Source organism: Chinchilla lanigera, unplaced genomic scaffold (assembly GCF_000276665.1).
Source record: "Chinchilla lanigera isolate Chin_1 unplaced genomic scaffold, ChiLan1.0 scaffold00095, whole genome shotgun sequence".
Classification (NCBI taxonomy): Eukaryota; Metazoa; Chordata; class Mammalia; order Rodentia; family Chinchillidae; genus Chinchilla; species Chinchilla lanigera.
Window position 1 is genome coordinate 286480 of NW_004955496.1, and position 18959 is coordinate 305438.

The 18959-nt window shown below is 44.3% G+C and overlaps 1 protein-coding gene across 3 annotated transcripts in view; it reads left to right on the plus strand.

The window, feature by feature from the left end:
• Elovl6 (ELOVL fatty acid elongase 6) overlaps positions 1-15429 on the plus strand; it is a 122275-nt gene extending 106846 nt beyond the window's left edge. For all 3 annotated transcript variants that reach the window (XM_005406182.2, XM_013505419.1, XM_005406181.2), the window contains exons 4-5: positions 3523-3674; positions 10075-15429. In XM_005406182.2, coding sequence (XP_005406239.1) covers positions 3523-3674; positions 10075-10499 — 577 coding nt within the window. In that variant the 3' untranslated portion in view covers positions 10500-15429. The remainder of the gene's footprint in view (positions 1-3522; positions 3675-10074) is intronic.
• Positions 15430-18959: the final 3530 nt, after the last annotated feature.

The following is an 18959-nucleotide window of genomic DNA, read 5'->3' on the forward strand; positions in this document are numbered from 1 at the left end:
TCTGAGTTCAGGGGATGAGGCATATGTCCAGATATGGACAATTATATGTGCTGTACACTTCTCGTCAGCATTACGGTGGGCGGGACCCTGATATCAAAACCCTCAGTTCTACTATGCTCTGAGTTGACCTGTCATAATCCTCCAACTGAATGCCTATTCTCCCCTTACTCAAAGACCACTTCCTCTGATGTCTTCCAGGACCATTGCATCAGTTAGAATTAGGGTATTGATCTTTGTCACCCGGCACTTAAAACCATGCCAATAAATACTTAACAATTGAAAAGATAAATTACCTTGTAACTAGGTTGGAAATTGGGAGTCAGCGAAAGGGAAATAACTATTCCAAAGGTTCTTTCTTCAGATCTGCTGCAGTCCCTCATAGAGCTCGCAGGCTGGTACCAAGGATAGTAAAGAAACTGGGCAGTGTGATTTCTGCATTTGGTGAGCTGGCACCGATAGAGAAGAGGCTTTGTAAGATATCCTTGATAAGTCACAACAAGCATAGATCTGGGGTTAGTGAGCAAAGGCCAATGTATTTTGAAAGTGTTTTATTTGTGACTCTACTTATTTTTGGCTTTTATGAGTCATTGATGTCTTCCCCACTGGTATATGAAAAGCATCTAAATGATGTAATACGTCGTCCACTAGCTCTGTCTAGGACTGTATGTGTTGTATAGCCACAGGGAATTTTTGCACAAAATCTTAACTAGTGTTCAAGTTTCTACTGAAAATTACACCTTGTGTGTGGTGTCTGCCAGGATGCTTTGTGTCTGCATATACTAGACAACAAAATTCCAGATGGCTTATATAGTAAGGAAGATTTATTGTCTCAGAAGCATGTGATGATGAGGTGAGGTCACTGAAAAAGACTGGTTCATTCATCAGCTCAGACTCACCCTTGGCCATTTTGCTGCCTCTTGAGTTGGCGTTGTTCTCAGGGATGCTCCCTGAGGGTTCCAAGAAGGCTGCTGGTTTTCAGACAATGCACCTTAAAAGGTGAGGAAACCTTCCCCAACCCCCAGCAGCCCTCTCATGTCACACTGGGTAGAACTGGCCCACCCTAAGAAGTCACTGGTAAGGAAAATAGGATACTAAACAGGCCTGGATATTTAAAATTTACTCACAAACTAAAGATAAGATGACTTTCCTTGGAATCAAGTTAGAAGAGCCTTAGGATTCTCTCAGTGTGAAGAAGGAGAAAGCTGATTGACTCAGGCAATCAGCTCTGCCTGGTTTGAATGCGTGGCTGCAGCACAACCTCCATCTTTCCATATTACCTTGCATAGCAGCAAATCAAAGTGTCCACAGTACTTTGCCTCAATTTGGTGATTTGGGCAACTTTTCACATTAAAATTTAGCCATCATCTAGTGAAGAAAACACAAAGCAGAAAAGTTTGGGTAAGATCAAAGATCTCCATTATCCTGCTGTACCAGTGAAATCCAACTCCTGTCCCCAAGTTAGAACCACTGATTGACTGCAAAGGCTTAGGTCATTCTGTGTTAGTCAGATTCGCATCTCTGTGACAAATACCTGTGGTAAATCAACATATAAGGAAGAAATATCTAATTAGGCTCCTGGTTTCATGCTGTGGTTTCTTGGCCTTATTTCTTCCGGCCTGTTGTGGCACACAGCGTCATACCTGGTGTACATAGTGGAGATGCTCTGTTCATTTACATCACGGTGGCTGGGAAGCAAAGAGGGAGGAAGGAAGCAGAGTCCCAAGATCCCTCTCACAGTTATTCCCTCAGTGATCCAACTTCCTTCTGCTAGACCCACTTCCTTTCCAGGTTCTGCCACTTCCCAATAGCATTTGAGACTGGTGACCAGACCTTTACCACACAGCCCATGGGGTCCATTCAGAATCCAAGCCATAGCATTGCTCTAGGAGAAGACGTTTATTTCAGATAAGAAAGTGAAAAGGAGCCAGCCTTGGAGCGAACCATGGAGCAAAAGCTCCCCACTCACAGAACATTACATTTCAAAGGCCCTGGGGCAGAAAACTGAAAACATCTGAAAGGGCTAGAATGGCTGGCACAGGTGAGCAGGAGGAAGGTGGCAAGTGACAGTGAAGATGGGGAGAATTTACAAGTTCTGCAGAGCCTCCCAGGTCCTGGTAAGGAGTTAGAGGTTCTGCTCTAGAGATGGGAGGATCACTGAAGTATTAAATGGGATCCAGTGTAAAATAGCAACAATCTTGTGTGTTGAGAAGAGCAACGCTATTTCATTTAGACCTTATGGCTTTGGAGAAGCTATTTATCAAGAGTCAGTTTGACAGACGGTGGCCAAGAACTGAACTTCATCACTTTGATTCTGTGTAAAGTTGACCAGTTGTTCTATTTGGTGGACACATTTTGTGGACAAGTCAAGCTAGTGGAATGATTATGCCAGAGAAACTCTTAAGATATGTTGAATAAAAGAATGCCTCTGTTTTCTCTTGGAATACCTAAAGAAAGCTCCATTTCCCAGTTGGGTAAAGTTGTCACTTAGTTCCACAGCGGCGTACACATTTATTTCTAAAATGACTTCTAGAAGTGACGGTGCTCTTTGGGCAGACGGAGGCCAGGCGGACCCATCTCCAGCATGAGGCTGGCAGCTCTCTTTCCAGGTTGGCTGTGGCTTGCCTTCTTGGGGTACACACTTAAGAGGCTCTCTCTGCAATGGAGTCTGCCTGTGCCAATCACTTCATCCTTGCACACTTCATTTGTATCATTGAACCAACACATTCCAGAGCTGCCTTATTTTCTTAGCAGGAGATTGGGGAGAAAAATCCTGTACAGTGTAAGATTTGCTTTTGGAGGAGCTCCTCATATTTTCAGCAGGCTTTCTTTCCTCTGGTCAGCAACCTCTGTGGACCCCCAAACCTCTGTGGAGGCCAGTGTATTGAAGGACAGCGTTGGATGGTGTTGGTCTGTGGTTCTGGAGAGCTCAGAGCTGAACACTCAGTGCTTCCTAGAGGGGGCTTCCAACTGGAGGTGGCATTGAGCTCAGCCTTTGGGACCTTCCTTCTGGCTTCTTTGAGACGGGGCACAGCAGTTGGGAGGGGACCACCTGGAACAGTGGCTTAGGTCTGGCTGCAGGAACCCAGTGCAAAGCCAAGGCAACCAATCCAGATATAAAGGAACAGCTGGTTTAAAGAGGGTGATGGATTTACAGAGAGGAGAGCCAGTGCGGCTTAGGGAATGACTGGACAGAACTGAGATAATTCAAGTTGGCAGCTCCCCAAGGAAGTGTCCTTCTGGTGGACCACAAAGCTCACCGGTTCCTTGTCCATCCTGCTCTGGCTGTATCTCATTCTGGTGAAGAGTGAGTGGGTCATGTATGGTCTTCAGAACAAGGCACTGCAAATCTGATTTCCTCTTGTTCACAGAACACGCAAAGATGCTTTGAGTTAAATACCAATCATTGTGATTCTTCTATGCCTATTTCTAGCCAATGGTCAAGCCCACTCCTCAAAGTATGGCTATGCCAGAAGTGAAATGATTTCCCTAACCGCTGTTATCTTTTCTCTCTTTGACATGAAGTATATTCGGTGCTCTTCGAACTGGTGCTTACATGGTGTACATTCTGATGACCAAAGGCCTGAAGCAATCAGTCTGTGACCAGAGCTTTTACAACGGGCCCGTCAGCAAATTCTGGGCTTACGCGTTTGTGCTAAGCAAAGCGCCAGAACTAGGTGAGTGTCCCCCTCCTCCCCGCCCTCTCTTTACACCCTCACATCCACCCTGTTTATTTGAAAAAGCACAAGGCAGCAGTCGGAAAGTCTCCCTTTGTTTGGTTGCCGGAAAATTACAGTGAATGAACCTTGAGTTTGCCCTTGCTTTTGTCTCTCCCACACTTTTAGGTAACTGCACTGTGTACATTAACAGCTAATGAGTCCACACAGAGTGTGCTGATTTCCAAGCGCTGCTACAGACGCACTGCGCTGTCATGGGCTTTTGAAATATACACAGCTCCTGTCTAAGCTCCTTTAACAGCTGAGCTAACATTAGAAGCAACCCGGCTAGTTCCAAGTCGCATGTTTAAGCGTGCTTTCATCTTTTGAGTTGAGATTCAGATTAGCAAGTTAAACTTTCATTTGGGTGTCCTTATGTTCTCACTATCAAATGCTAATTGTGAGTCTCTATATTTGATAATCTCTCTCTATTTGATTTTAATCATCAATGACACTGGCCCTGAGGAAAGGGAATGTAGGTCATCTTCTAAAAAGTAACAGAAAATTCTAACTGAGCATATTTGTAGATTTCTAGGGTTTTTCATACTCCTGTGTTACTGCAGGAGTCCTCACTGACATGTCAGTGTCGGCAGCCAAGCCACTTGGCCACTGCATGCCAGAAGCCTGCCTCCTACAGGGGGCTGGCAGTTGTCATCCCAGATCAAAGACAAGAGCAGAACAATAGCAGAAAACTAGTTCTAAAACCTTTCCTGGCTGAGCGTGGTAGTGCACACCCATAATCCCAGAACTTGGAAGGCTGAGACAGGAGGATCGTCATGAGATCGAGGCCAGCATGGATACACGGAGATGTAAGCCTTTCTTAAGAAGGGCAGGGGTCCAAAGATAAAGGCTTTGCATTGTCCAAAATAACTAGGTGACCTTTGTGTGTGAGCACCATGTACACCATCTTTGAAAACAGATTCTTGGAGTAAAATATACTAATGTAGGCTCATTCAGTTATTCAGTAAGTTTATATATTTATATACAGTATCTACCATCAGCCAGACAATTAATAGGGCTAGAATAGAATGGCTACTTCACCTAGAAGAATTTTGTAATTTGAATTTTTTGGACCAGGCTTCTGGAAGCTAATTTTTATATTTGTTTGGAGATGAGTAGGGGAAAAGTCTTAGGCTAGAGAAATAATTTTCAAACTTGGACCTACAGACGGTTCCTGAAAACCTATAGGCGTGCTTTTAGGGGTTATTTAATGATCTGAGAATATTGTCAGTTTGTATTTTCACTTGTTGATAAAATAAGAGATTGTCTTGCCTGGCATATTTCTTTTAAGTGGCCTTTTAAAAAGATAGATTTATAAGGTTTCTGAACCAAAGCACTTGTTCTCCAAGTTGGTCTGAGAGAATGTGAGCTTATATTCTTTACTCCTGGGGATTTGTGATTTTTTCTTTAAATTCCTCCATTAGTAAAATTTGAGACTCCTTCAAGTTTAGAAGTATGTCCCCCTGATTTTCTTCTATGCCACAGGGGACTGCCACATTATTATAATCCTGGACTGACTGCAGATACTCGGATGTCTTCAGTGCGTGGAAGTCATGATTTCACTTTAGTGCCAATCCTGAACATGTTTCTACCTCTTACAACTTTGAACAGAATTTGTGTTAAGTCAGACATGGTGTCTTAGTTCTTGCTCTTAAGCCATGATTAGAGAGAAACCGCCTCAGTCCTTGGTTCTAGCAAGGCTTTTTCTCTGAAAGAATTCCTTCCGTGGTGTTCTGTGTTTGCCCAGTTCTCCTTGAGGGACTTGAGAGGACTTTGAGGACTAAAGAGCCACTGAGGCTGTCCATCAAGTGAGTTTCCTCCAATCCCACAGCCACACTTCTGCTCTCAGTTCTCCTGATTTCCAGTCCAGCGATCCAAGCCACGGGTGTAGGAGAATGGCACACAGAGCTAGGGTTTCCTGGAGAACTGGCTGTGTGGGGCTGAGTGTCCCCCAGACCTCAGCCTCGGTGCTGGTTGGTCTTGTGCTGCTGACTCCCCAGTCACCCTTGTGCACTTAGTCCAGGCCACACTTCCCACTCCCTCTGAAGACAGCTGACCGAGCCTCTTCTGCCTGAGCCCCGGTCTATGGCTGGCAGCCACTCCTGGTTTGTGCTGGCGCAAACCTCCTTCCCCGAGTGAGGCTCATTCATCTGTAGATGATCTTATAGACCATCCTTTCCCAGTTACAGTATGGCATTGAGGCGCAGACCTTGGGCAGAAATACTGGGGCAAAGATACCCTAATCTTGACATAGTTCTCATCAAGTTCTAGATTCTTTATGGGAGTCGTTCCATGTCTTGCACCTTTTTAAATTTAAAAATATGACATGCTGTCCTTTGGATCACTCTAGAGCTGGCTTGGCAGTGGCCTCGCAGAGGTAAACTGCTGAGCCAGAGAGCTTGTGAACTTCAGCACAGGTGTCTCTGAGACAGCCAGCCCTGGCGCTCATCTCTTGCATGTTTCCCCGGATGCCTTCACATGCGTTTGAGAGTTAAATTCCTTCTCAGTTTCTCATTACTACCATTTAATTTTAAAAAGCCTTAACCATGTGAATTACTTAGAACTTATTTTTTGGTTGCAGGTTCTGCCTTTTAATATTCTAAGAATCTAGACTCCCTTATACAATACAAGAAAGGAAAGATTTTACAAGAAAAATAGAACAATTCTCCCACATATGCTCAACAGTGAAACCCCCACACACACAAATCACAGCTGCAGTTGCACTAAGCTCTTCTTTTTTTTCTTAACTGCAGTAAAATGCGCATGCTTACATTGCTATGTGACTATCATACTGTCCATCTCCAGGACTTCTGCATCTCCCCCGATGAAACTCTGTACTCTTTAAACAGTTAATGCCCCTGTTTTTTCTTCGCTAAACTCTTGATGATAGCAAGAAGGGTTCTCTGTGTCCGCAGAAAACTGAGCTTGTTTCACTGCATTTCAGGGTTACTCTCTCCTAGAGCACAGGAGAGAAAGAGGGCTACCACTCTGCCTTGTGTCCCAAGTCTTTGGTGCCTGCTGTTGGAATGACATTTAAATCTGCTGAGATGTGCTTTTGTTAAAACTTGGAAACATCTGCTGTGAGTCTAGGTCCTTGCTCAGTTGAGCTTGCCATTGTGTGTGAAACTCTGACTCAGTGGCACTCAGCTAACGCTACTCAGAGGGGGCGTCTGACCGCGACAAGCCATGCACTCAGAGGCTCTCTGTGTCTCTTGGTGGCCATGAGTGCCCTGGGGACTTCCTACTGCTGATGGATGCCCTGTAGATGCCAAGAGGTCTGCATACAACAGAAGGTATAGATCAGGAGGGGCACTGTAGTGTAAAAACACCACGCTGTGACTGCACACTGCCCCTGGACTGGAAAGAGCCACTCCAAAGCTTAAAGCAAGCATGGTAAAGAGATCTGAATCAGGAGGTGGGTAAACTAGGTGCCATGACTGAACCCTGCAAGAGTCCAAAGACCCGTTCTTTGTGCTTGATTGGAATGTATTCCACAGTGCCAAATGGACGCTCAGCCTGGGAAGGTTGGTTGGCCAACATCAACTGCGTCTCAGCTACAGTGTCACAGACCATGAATGCTGTTGGCTGGCCTTCTAGAAGTTTCCCCTCACCCAAGGGAAACTACGTTTCTCTGGGCCCACAGCCTTGGGGATAGTGACCTTTAAATGGCTGGGTCATTATTGGGAAATACTACTCCTCATTCTTCTATCTACCATCAGGTACGTTTGTTCTGAAAAACACTTAAGTGGAGTCAGGTCAATTTTGTTTTCAAGACTTTATGAAACATCCTTTCCTTCCATTGCTGCTACCTCTTCAGAGCAATAGAAACACCTAGGATGTCTCAGATCAAGGCTGAGACATACCAGACCGCACACCCGGACAGGAGAAACACAAAGCAGTCCTCAGCTCCAGAATGAGGGGTCCCACTTCTTACTCCACAAGAGCTCATTCTTCATCGTTCCTCAGTGGCATTTTAACAGAACAGTACGATGGAGTTAAATTAAACCTAAAGAATTGGGATGAAATGCTTATTACTTTATGGCAAAGAGCTTTTATTACAACGTGTTTGAATATTGTGTTGGATTTATATTTAGTTGATGCTCACAGACTCATAAAAGATCTCAATTATAAATGCATTTGTTTTTAACATAAAATTTGTTTGATTTTTTATTTCTGCTGTGAACAAAGGTTGGCTGGAATTACTGTCTGCATTACAGTCTGTGGAGGAAAGGGAATCCTGAGCAGTAGTTACTCAGAAATAGTGAGTCTTTGCTGGGCTTGCTTAGACAGCACGGTTTAACACTAAGAAGTAAACCCCAGGCCTCCTGGTAGCAGTTTTGGCTGTGAAATACACTCACAAGAGTGACCATCACCATCTGTCATTATCAGCCTGCTGACATTTATAAACATAAAAAAAACCAGGCATCTCACAGGAGAGAAGAGGGTTTCACTGGAAGTTTTAGAATAAGTACAGAATGGTAACGATTGGCAGCTTTGCTATTCTGTTCTCAACAAATGGGGAGTGATAGTGCTTAACAATTCAGTAGGGAACTGAACTAATGATTCCTAGGAACGGAGGGGAATGCTGCCCCTCTCTGCCCATGCGCAGCTGCAGAACCTTAGCAGTCTTTCTCAGACCCAGTATAATCTGACCATCCCTAGTGTCAAGCGTTTGAGGCCGTCTGCGAAGTGAGAGATGAGATGGAGAGTAAGCACTCACTTATCCAAACTCCCTTTGTGCTTAACCAAATGTCAGAGTAAGACTAAGGACTTCAAGTTCTTGTTGTATGAATAGAAGTCAAGTGTGAGTTCACTCAGGATTGTGAACCGTGTTGATTTTTCCCCCACAATCCTTCACCCAGGATTGTGAACCGTGTTGGTTTTTCCCATGTCTAATAATAAGACATGAGCAAGAAAGAAGCACTGACTGCATAACACTGCTTCCATGCACATACCAGGGTCCCATCCCTTTTCGTCTTCCTTGTTAATGGGATTGGGTGAGGTTATTTATTACTGGACTTGTTCTACATCCATTTTTACATAAATATTCTGCATTCTGTATTTTTCAGAATCAAGGAAGAAAATCCTTGCAGGTGTAGAGTGTCTGCCTACCTGAGGATAATTCTAGTTTCTATTGTGCAAATTGCCCACCTCAGAAACAGTGCTTGCTGTCCTCCTCCTCTCCCCTCCCCTCCCCCCCCCTTCCTCCTCTCCTTCTTTTTCCTTCCTTCCTCCTTTCCTTCCTTTCAGTACCGGGAATCAAACTCAGGACCTTACGCTTGCCATGCAGTCACTGTGCCACTGAGCTATCCCTGGCCCTTGTTTCCTAACAGATATGTCATTAGCAAAATTTTTGATAGATCCTGGAGAGCTTTTTTACACTTAATTCCATAAAACAAAAATGGTTTATTTTCTGTTTTTCCTCACTTGATTCACTGATAATACATCATCCCCCTCGCTCTTCTTAGCGAACGTGTGTACAGGATCATTTCTTTTTTTTTTTTTTTTGGTTTTTCTCCGGTACTGGGAATCAAACTCACGACCTTGCGCTTGCCAGGCAGGCGCTGTGCCGCTGAGCTAAATCCCCAGCCCCTACAGGATCATTTCTGTTCCCCCTTTTCCATCATTGTCTTCTGTTTAAATTTAGCTTTCTTATGGCTTAACTTTAAGAACTTCAGATTTTATGGATATCAGACGGATATGTATTTGAGGGGTACCCTTTCTCATGGGCTGAAGGAAAATTAATGGTTGTACAACTCAAGAGAGGCCTAAGAACATTTGCTAGGCACTTGAATTTGTGTTCCAGCCTGTTGTTTTAAATTTCATGCTGAGGTTGAATCCACAGAGGGTGAACTAATAGCCCAGCCCATTTTATTATATTATTTTACTTTAGTTTATTTTAGACAGGTTCTTCCAACATAGCCCAAACTGGCCTTAAAGTTGTGAACTTCCTGCCTCAGCCTTCTGAGTAACTGGGATTACAGGCATGTGGTTCACACCAGCCTAGTCTATTTCTCTTAGTGGTAAATGATCTGAGATGTGTTACCTGTCCCCTTGCCATGGTATTTCCTAAGGTGTATCATTGAGTTGGCTTGCTTACCATTATGAATAAAGCATGTTGGCTGTCCTGCTGAATCCTCAGCCATCCAGACCACTGTGGCTTATTATCCCCATCTTACAGATGAGGAAACAAGGACGTTACAAGGACGGGCAGCTGACTGAGGTTGGAGAGCTAGGAAACTCCACTGCCTGACTCTGATCCACTCTTGGTTTCAGCTGCAGCTGCCCCCACTCAGGGGACCATCGTTGTCACCCATGTGACCCAGGGCTCATCTGCCTTCTCCCCTTCCTTGTCTTGCAGGAGACACGATCTTCATCATCCTGAGGAAACAGAAGCTGATCTTCCTGCACTGGTACCACCACATCACTGTGCTCCTGTACTCCTGGTACTCCTACAAAGACATGGTGGCTGGGGGAGGCTGGTTCATGACCATGAACTACGGCGTGCATGCGGTCATGTACTCCTACTACGCACTGCGGGCCGCAGGCTTCCGCGTGTCCCGGAAGTTTGCCATGTTCATCACCCTCTCCCAGATCACGCAGATGCTGATGGGCTGTGTCATCAACTACCTGGTCTTCTACTGGATGCAGCATGACCAGTGTCACTCTCACTTTCAGAACATCTTCTGGTCCTCACTCATGTACCTCAGCTACTTCGTGCTCTTCTGCCATTTCTTCTTTGAGGCCTACATCGGCAAAATGAGGAAGACCGCCAAGGCCGAATAGTGTCGGAACTGAGGAGGAAGCCACAGCTCAGGGTCATCAAGAAAACTAACAGACAAAAGAAAATGGCACAAGGAATCACACATGGTGCAGCTACAACAAAACAAAACAAAACACACGAGCAGACACAAACCCCGAGGCAGCTTAGGGATAATTAGGTTGACTTAACCCAGTAAGTTTATGATCCTTTACGGGTGAGGACTCACTGCGTGCACCGCCATCTCCAAGCACTGCTGCTGGAAGACCCCACTCCCATACCTTACCTGTCACCTCTCGACAAATGACAACACAGAGATCTCGAGGCAGAGAGACCAGAGAAAGCAGGCAAAGGCTGTCAACACTCTATGGGAAAAAGATGTAGCTAAGTGTTACGTTTCTCTAAGGATGGAACAATGTCACTTTCAAAGCTGTGCGAGCACACACACACACACACACACACACACAAATCCTTTCTGATCCTTTCAACACAAAACTGGAGCCAGTAGAAAAGATAGTAACGGAAGAGACACAGGGTCTATATCTAGAACAATAATGCTTTTGCAGAAATTCACACCTTTTACAGAAAGGTTAGCTCTTGTAGCTCCATGAGAGATGTCTTAATCACTTTTTATTTCCAATAGAAAATAGATTGATATTTCCCCCCTCACTGCGCAGCCTCGGGCTGATGAGTTTGCCAAAACCACACGGGATTCAGTACTTTCCCTGGGCCACCCAGACCCAGGCCAGAGCATTCCCGCTATTTCTACTCCGAAGTAAGATGCACAGCGTTCACTTGCCCCAGACTTGAACGCAAGAACAGATGCAGAAATGAAAGCGGAAATAAGGCAAAAACAATACCAGACGACTTGAATGAGGAGTCGTTCCTGCCCATAACAACGCTCGGCCCGACTCCCCGGGCTGGAAGAGGCCAGAGACGATGGGAAGACACAAGCTGGAGAACATGCTGCAGACGGACAATATTTATGCCTTTTCTTCCGTGACTTCACACATGCCCCCGCTTCCAAATGCAGCCCTGTGGGACGGTCCGTGTTTTCTAGATTTTTGTGAGTTGCAAAAAGAAGCGTTTTGGGCTCTGGCTAAGTTGGAAAGGACTCTGTCCCCGCAACATCTGCATTAGCTCCCCAAGCAATGCAGAGGCGTCGGAAGCGCCCTCTGCTGGCTGAGGGGAGAGACTGCAACCAATGCACATCACGGTAGATCACAGAGAGCTCCTTAGATGAATCCTTCAAATTTTAAATGATATCAAACACCTATCATGTCTTTGGCCGAATACGAAGACAGCTTTCCTGCTTCAAGTGAGCGTCAAGAAAAATTTTTGAAAGGGACTTTTGCTCTGGAACTCAGAAAATCAATTTATTAAGAGCCATATTCTTTTTTTTTTTTTTTTTTTAAGCTAGATTATATTATCTATAATATTTCAGGCCTCTACAAGCCAAATAAATGTGTCAATGTTACTAGTATTTCAAAGAAACAATTATGTAAAGTTGTTCAATGTGATATAATAGTATTCTAATTGGTTAAGTAGCTTAATGATTAGGCAAATTAGATGAAAAGATTAGGGGCTACTACACTGCATAGATTACACACAAGTAACCATACATATATGCACACACAGGTGGGGCTCAGTGAGCCCCAAAGCCCAAATCAATAGGAACACATTTTCTGGCTAGCAGAAACTGTTGTTTATCTTTCTTGCTTTATTTTGAGAGTGTACAGTAAAAGGGATTTTTCAAATTATTTTTATATTATTTTAGCTTTAATTGTGTTGTCATTCATGAAACAGAGTGGCTCTGCTTTTCTGTCAGAGATGGCAAGAGCTTTTTCAGCATCTTGTTTATGTGTGAAATTTAAAAAGAATAAAGTTTTATTCCATTCTGTGTGAATGGCTTGAACTGTGAACAGGGGATCCATGCAAAGCAAGTCATGACCTCAGAGGACGGAGACAGGGCTGTCCGGGGAAGGAAGCCATTACATCCATGTGACATAACTGTGCACACTCCAGTGCCCTGATGTTGATTCTTAGAGGAGAAGAGATAGGTCAAGAGATCTACTACCACAGGGCGAAATTTGGACCTGAGATGCAAAGATTGGTCCTGCTAAAACTAAAGGATTCTTAGGTTGCAGATGTTCCTGTGAACTTTGCAGCTATCTGATAATGTGCAATAAGCCTTTTTCTTCCCCTTTATTATAGGAAATGAACAGAATAATTAAAAAGAAGAAAAGGCCACATATCAGTTGACTTGAGTTAATAAAGGGATCAGTTAGAGGCTCCTCTGGTTGCTTTAATTATATAATGCAGTGATTTATCATAGAGCACAGATTAAAACAAGGACAGCAGCATAAACCTTAAAAAGACTCTACAAGGATGCTTCCAAAGCACTTTCATCTTGATATTAGGGTCATGCTTGTGTTCATTTGTAAAGTAACTTAGAGTTTTTGTTTACAGATTGAATGTCTCATAGTTTTTACCTAGCTAATTATATCTGAAGGCATTTCCGATGTTTATCATGGGAAGAAAAAAGCCACACATTAAAAAAAAAAAATAAGTCTAGTATTGCAGGTTCCATACACTGTTTTTAACATCTCAGCTTTGCTGCTTTAGTTAAATGAAGAGCTGAGGCTGGACCCCTGGCCCATGACCAACCGGAAACCTACCAGAGAATTGACTGCCACATAGAGAATCTTACTGTCAGTTAACATTCCAGAAAAACTTGGGCAGACAAATTTTTATAGCTGCCCCACTATGCTGCAATAGGTTATCTTTCTATTAAAGATTTTCCACGGCATTCCAATCCCAGTGTGGTGAAAACATTCCTGGATCAAATACAAAATCCTTGATTTCCTATACACATATATAACATTTCATGCACTCTGTCAGAGCTTAAACTCAAATGCGTAGTGAGAAATGCCCTGTTTGTACAGCAGAGGATTTTATCTGGACCTTCTAGTGTTGCTTATGAGAAAAGAACAACTATTGTTATTTATTTATTGTATTTATATCCAGTGCTAGCCCAAAGTACCAAATTGAAATCATACATTAAGGCTACTATTCCAGGTAATTTATTCCCATTTTTTCCTAATCATATGCACTACACAAATGCGGGTTTGGGGAGAATACATGCATGTGTGTTGGTTGAGGAGAAAGATGCTCTGTTTTCTTAGAGAGGCTTGTTTGTCCAGTGACTGATATCTTGACTCAGCTGGAAGCCTTGAATATAAAAACATTAGGAACCTAGGAGAACACTTGTAGTAGGGAGACTCACAGATTTCCTTTTTAATTGGCTGTAGTATCTTGTGATACCGCAGAGTCTATTGCAACAGAGTAACAAAGCATCCGGAGCTGACTGCACTGGAGTGAAAGGTTCCAAAGGTCTGGGTGTGTTCCCAGACTGCTGAGTTACCTGGGAGAGGCGAAATGCTCAGGTTCTTTTCTTTTTCTCTTAGAACAAGCTCTACTCAGACAATGTGTGTGTGTCCCAATGAGTCAGCTGAAGCCCATTCTGAGGGCTTTTTTCCCAGCTTGGACAATGGTTCTTTAACAGCGTCATTGGGTTGACCCAGTGGTGATTCCAGGGAGCTCGTGGGAGGATGGAGGAAACCAGACAGATGTGGCCTCCCAGACTTTGGAGCGCTTAGTCATATGATCATGGTCCATGCTCGTCTTGCTTTGACACTTCCCTGGACCAGTTTCCATCCTGAAAAGCGACACGTGTGAGAATACCATGATGCAAGCCTGAAACTTTGCAGTAGTCAAATGTATCTTTCTCCAATCTTTTTGTCTTCGGTAATAAATATTTTGCTATTCACTTGGGATGCTGGTAGAGCCTGTTCTGTTCTATCCTTGTCTCCTCAGCTCTTGAGAGTCTTCTGTCCCTTTTATATTTACATACAACACCCAGTTCTTTGTGCCTCAGACTCATTGCCAGCAGGGAGGAGTTTTGCTAGGAATGCACCAGAGCATTTGACCTGCCCTGTTCATGCACAAAGTGACAGCTGATAAAGCAAGGGCACCCCATTTTGCCCTGGCAGTCGGTAGGAAGTGCTAAGTCTGAACTCCTGCACATTGGTGCCTGATGATGCAAAGCAGGTCAGTGTAGTCCCCGCATCTTGGATGCCCATGGGGACAGCTGCAGTTACAAAGACCTGCAAGTCCTACGGCAGAATCTAGCTGAAGAACCCAGTTCAGAACTCCTGTGCAAAGCGTCAAAGATTGTGCTAAGCCTGTAGAATCATCAGGTTACTTTCTTGAACAGTCAGGGCTGCGGGGAGAGTGCAGGAGGCCCCCTGTCCTCCCTGTGTTGTTAGGGTGACAGCTGTTGTTCTGGCAGGGCAGAGGGACAGGGACAGCACATTCATGAGTGTGAGGGCTGGAGGAGGGCTCAGTTGCTGCACCTTGATTTTCAGTCAGGCAGGGGAACCCCACAGTCGAGTCCTTATCACCAGAACGCCACACCTGTAACTGCACAGTCAGTCGTGAACTCTTCCTGCAGTTAAAGACACCAGTTCCATGGATAAGGGTCCAGTGATAACTTCAGCCCGTTGAGGGCACAACTGTGACATCCTGGCTCCTGTTGGTGTTTTAAGTGCTGTTGCTTTTCCGATGCTTGGTGGCATTTGGGATTTTTCCTCCCAGTGGACAAAAATCAAGAAGGCTATGTAAGTAGCCTAACAGTGCTTCCTGGCCTGTGGTCATGATTGTTTCAGACCCACCTGCGGAGTGAGGGGTGTTCGGGCTGCTCCCAGCTACACTGAGAACTGCTGGACACGCAACTGGAGGGGCCCAGTCTGTTCAGAGGGAGACCCGCCTGGCGCAGCCTCAGCAAATCCTGGCAATGTTGGAATTGTTATTTTCAAGTGCTTATTTCACAACATTAAAAGAAATATTTTTTGGTGTATGAAGATTAAAAAAATAAAATCATAACTTGATTTGAAATCAAACTGTGTTTTCTGGTTTCTTTCATCACCTGTTCTGAGCAGTTTGATGGAGACACCTGACATGGAGGACTCAGAATCCTCAGAGGTGCAGTCAGGTCCCTGGGCCACTGCCTGTGTGCTCATGGGGGCCACTGGTCACTCTGGCAGTACCAGTGATGCGTCCCCAACTACCCCCACCACCCTCCCACACAGGCGCAGGTGTCACATTTTACAAATGACACGCCTTCCGCCTCACCCTCACCAGAGCGGGCTAGGGGGCCGACAATCTGAATTGGCTCCCGGTTCTACAGATGAAAAAATGTGCTTGCTAGATCCAGAATAGCAGAAGAAAAGAGATGTGAACAAACATAAAATCCTTCACTCCAATTCTACTGCCGCCTTTCAGTCTTTGGGAAAGCAATAGAAATAAGTGAACACAGACCCTGCTACTCCACATTGAACTTTGCTTCTGACAGAAAGTATGGCAAATCAGTGTGGGGAGACTTCAGAAGCACAGGCCTTAGTCACAGCTCCAGAAGTCTCCCTGGTCCTAAGGCTATCTGGCCTTCAAATTGTACGTCCTGGTAGGTACTTTGGAGGTTCCATAGCTTGTGTCACTTCTTATGGCCCTTTGGAGCCACTAGACAGGGACACAGCACTTTCTCGATAACACTGATGATTAAGACCCAAGAACCCAGCCCACATAGTTTTCCACCATCAAATGATGTCTGTTTTTGCATCTGCAGGTATACTGTTAAAACGGAGATTTTTATTCCTCTTAACATGTTTCCTTAATGGTGTAAAATGGGGGATCCATAGTGCACACAAAATATTTGTATTAACTTCAAAATAACGGGAGGAGAGGGACCCAGCCTTAGCAAGTGTTTCTGTTTTGATACCAAAGTCCCAGAAACATACAAGTGACTACTGCATAGCTTCTGATACATGTCTCAGGAATGGAAGCCTAAAATATGAATAAATCCATTAGTGAAGTGTGCAAACACTTATATCACAGTCTAATAACAAAGATCCTGACCTTATAGAACTCCAAGGCCAAGAATGATGTAGCATGAGTTTTGGTGTTTTGTTTTGTTGAGACGGTCTGGTCTCACTATGTAGTTCAGACTGGTCTTGAACTCACTTTGTAGCCCCAGGCTGGCCCCAAACTCACAGTGATCCTCCTGCTTCAACCTCCTGAGTGCAGGGATTACAGGCATGCACCACCACACCCAGACTATGTGTTATGATTGAAAAGTATAATGAATGTTTAAATTTTAAACACTAATCACAGTAAAGGGCACATTGCCTGAATTCCCCTTCAAAAGACTTTACTCCCTTGGAAAATAATTGTCCCATCATTCTTGCCACTTTCTGAGATAGCTCTGAAGTCCTCTTGCAAGTGGTTTTAGTTACAGTGTCCTGGTTACCTCGATGTCCTAAATCAGTTCAAAATGGTGACATTTCATGGTCACTTTGATTTTGGGGAAAAGCCAGAAGTCTCATGGTGCTGGATCCAGTGAGAAGCTAGATGCAGACAAATTTTAAATGTACCTTTCTGTTAGATCTCAGTAAGCAGCATGCACAGTATTTTTATCACACCTTGTAAAACCACAGAAGAGGCCTTTCACAGCTGCTTCAGAAAGTGCCAAAATGATGGGATAAGTGTGTGGAAAGAGAGGGAGAGTTTCTGAGGGAGATTCTCAGCCATGTCTCTTTCACTGTAATAATTCTTTAGAAATTTAAACTCCCACTATGTATTTTGATTATGCCTCACATCACACAGCAACCTTCCTAAGAAAGGAAACAATAGTCCAAACTTAAGTAACAGTACTCTTGACTGTTTGAGTTTTGTTTTTGTTTGGATTTGTTTTTAGAATGAGGAAAGTTAGTGGGGTGTCACATCCTATGGTCACAATGGTTGTAGTAAGTCTACAGCCAGGACACTGAAGATAACTAAAAGGGCTCCCTGCAGTCTACCAGTAGCTGATTCCTCTTCAGGCTGCAGAGATCTGGGTAGGTTTCAGTTCTTTCCAGACACCTCTCCCTAAGACCAAACTGGGAGACCCAGCTGAGCAAGGCTCCCGCTGTGTGTGTGTGTGTGTGTGTGTGTGTGTGTGTGTGTGTAAGGTACTCCCAACCCCTGAAAAATGACATAGCACAGAAATACATATGTGCTGTCTGCCTCTCAGTCCATGTGCCTGTAACGTCACTAATTGAGGGGTGTGAGTGTGATGAATGATGTTCTGACATAGACACAATTGGGCCCTGCTACAGATCTGACGAGGCTGTTGTCTAATGAATCATTTTGTTGTGATCCTGTGCTGTAGCTTGGATCTGTGGTGTGGCAGGAAGTCCTTAGGTCATTGGAGGCATGTCCATGAAAGGGACTATGGGATCCTGGCCCCTTCTTCTTTTTGTCTGTTGCTTCCTAGCGAAGGGATGAATGTTTTTGCCTCACTGTGAGCTTCTGCTGCCTCAGTACAAATCCAAAGTAATAGTGCCATCCAGTCATGAACTGGTCCCTCCAAAATAACCTTTTTGTCTTTATAAGTTGATCACCTCAGTTATTTGTTATAACAGCGAAAAGCTAACAACCTTTTATAGTTGTATATTCTTTTTATATATTTTCTACTTTTCCTTGTTTTTCATCTAATAGTTAAAGGAAGGCATCTTTAGGATTCTTACCTTCTGCACTTATGCATTGCAGAGTATGTATTTATATGGGAAAAGATCATATATGTACACACTACAGAAATGCTACGGCAGCCACAGGGTTAAGTACAGGTGACTCATCCCCCACCCCACCCCCTGCACACCTCCCTGCCCTCTCCCTGCTGGATTCTGTGATCTTTGGTATGTTCAGCCCCCCAGGGTGGAAACCATGTGCTGCACTCTGGGGTTTCACACACAGCTTCCTTTTCTACCGACTATACTAATTCCTTTCATACAAGAGGGAAAATCTGTTGCCCTGGGTGTTTCTCTGCTGTTTTATTTATGAAAACTCCAGTGGGTGTTTCTTAAAGCAGCCAGTATCTCTCTATGAAAAGAAGGAAAACAGTGTCCACAATGCCTGGGCTGTTCATAGTTACTATAAAACACCGGAGTATTTTTGCAAACGAGTACTTCCTCTCCAAATTAAAAGTGGCTCTAATTTCTACTGAGCTTTAGAATAATAAAACTGATAGAACATAAATAAACCCACTGAACTTCCAAACTGATTTAGGTGGTCCTGCCGGCTTATTTGTCCCTTCACAGGTAACCTGACTTTCCCTAGGAGCCAACAGTCTAGAGAGAAAATTTTTACCTGGGGTTGTGTCTCCTTCTGCTGCACTGCCTCAGGTCCTGCCAGATCTTTGCATCTATTTCTAGACGTGGCCAGGAGGGAGATCAGGCTGTCCATCAGGCCCCTGTGGCCCTCCCAGCCATAGCTTTGCTCCATGGGGCCCTGAAATCCCTCTGTCTGCAGAACCAGGTCCTGCTGCTTCCAAAGAGCATCCCCTATGTCTCAGGCTCATCTCCCTCTGCTCTTCAGTGGCACAACACGCCGCT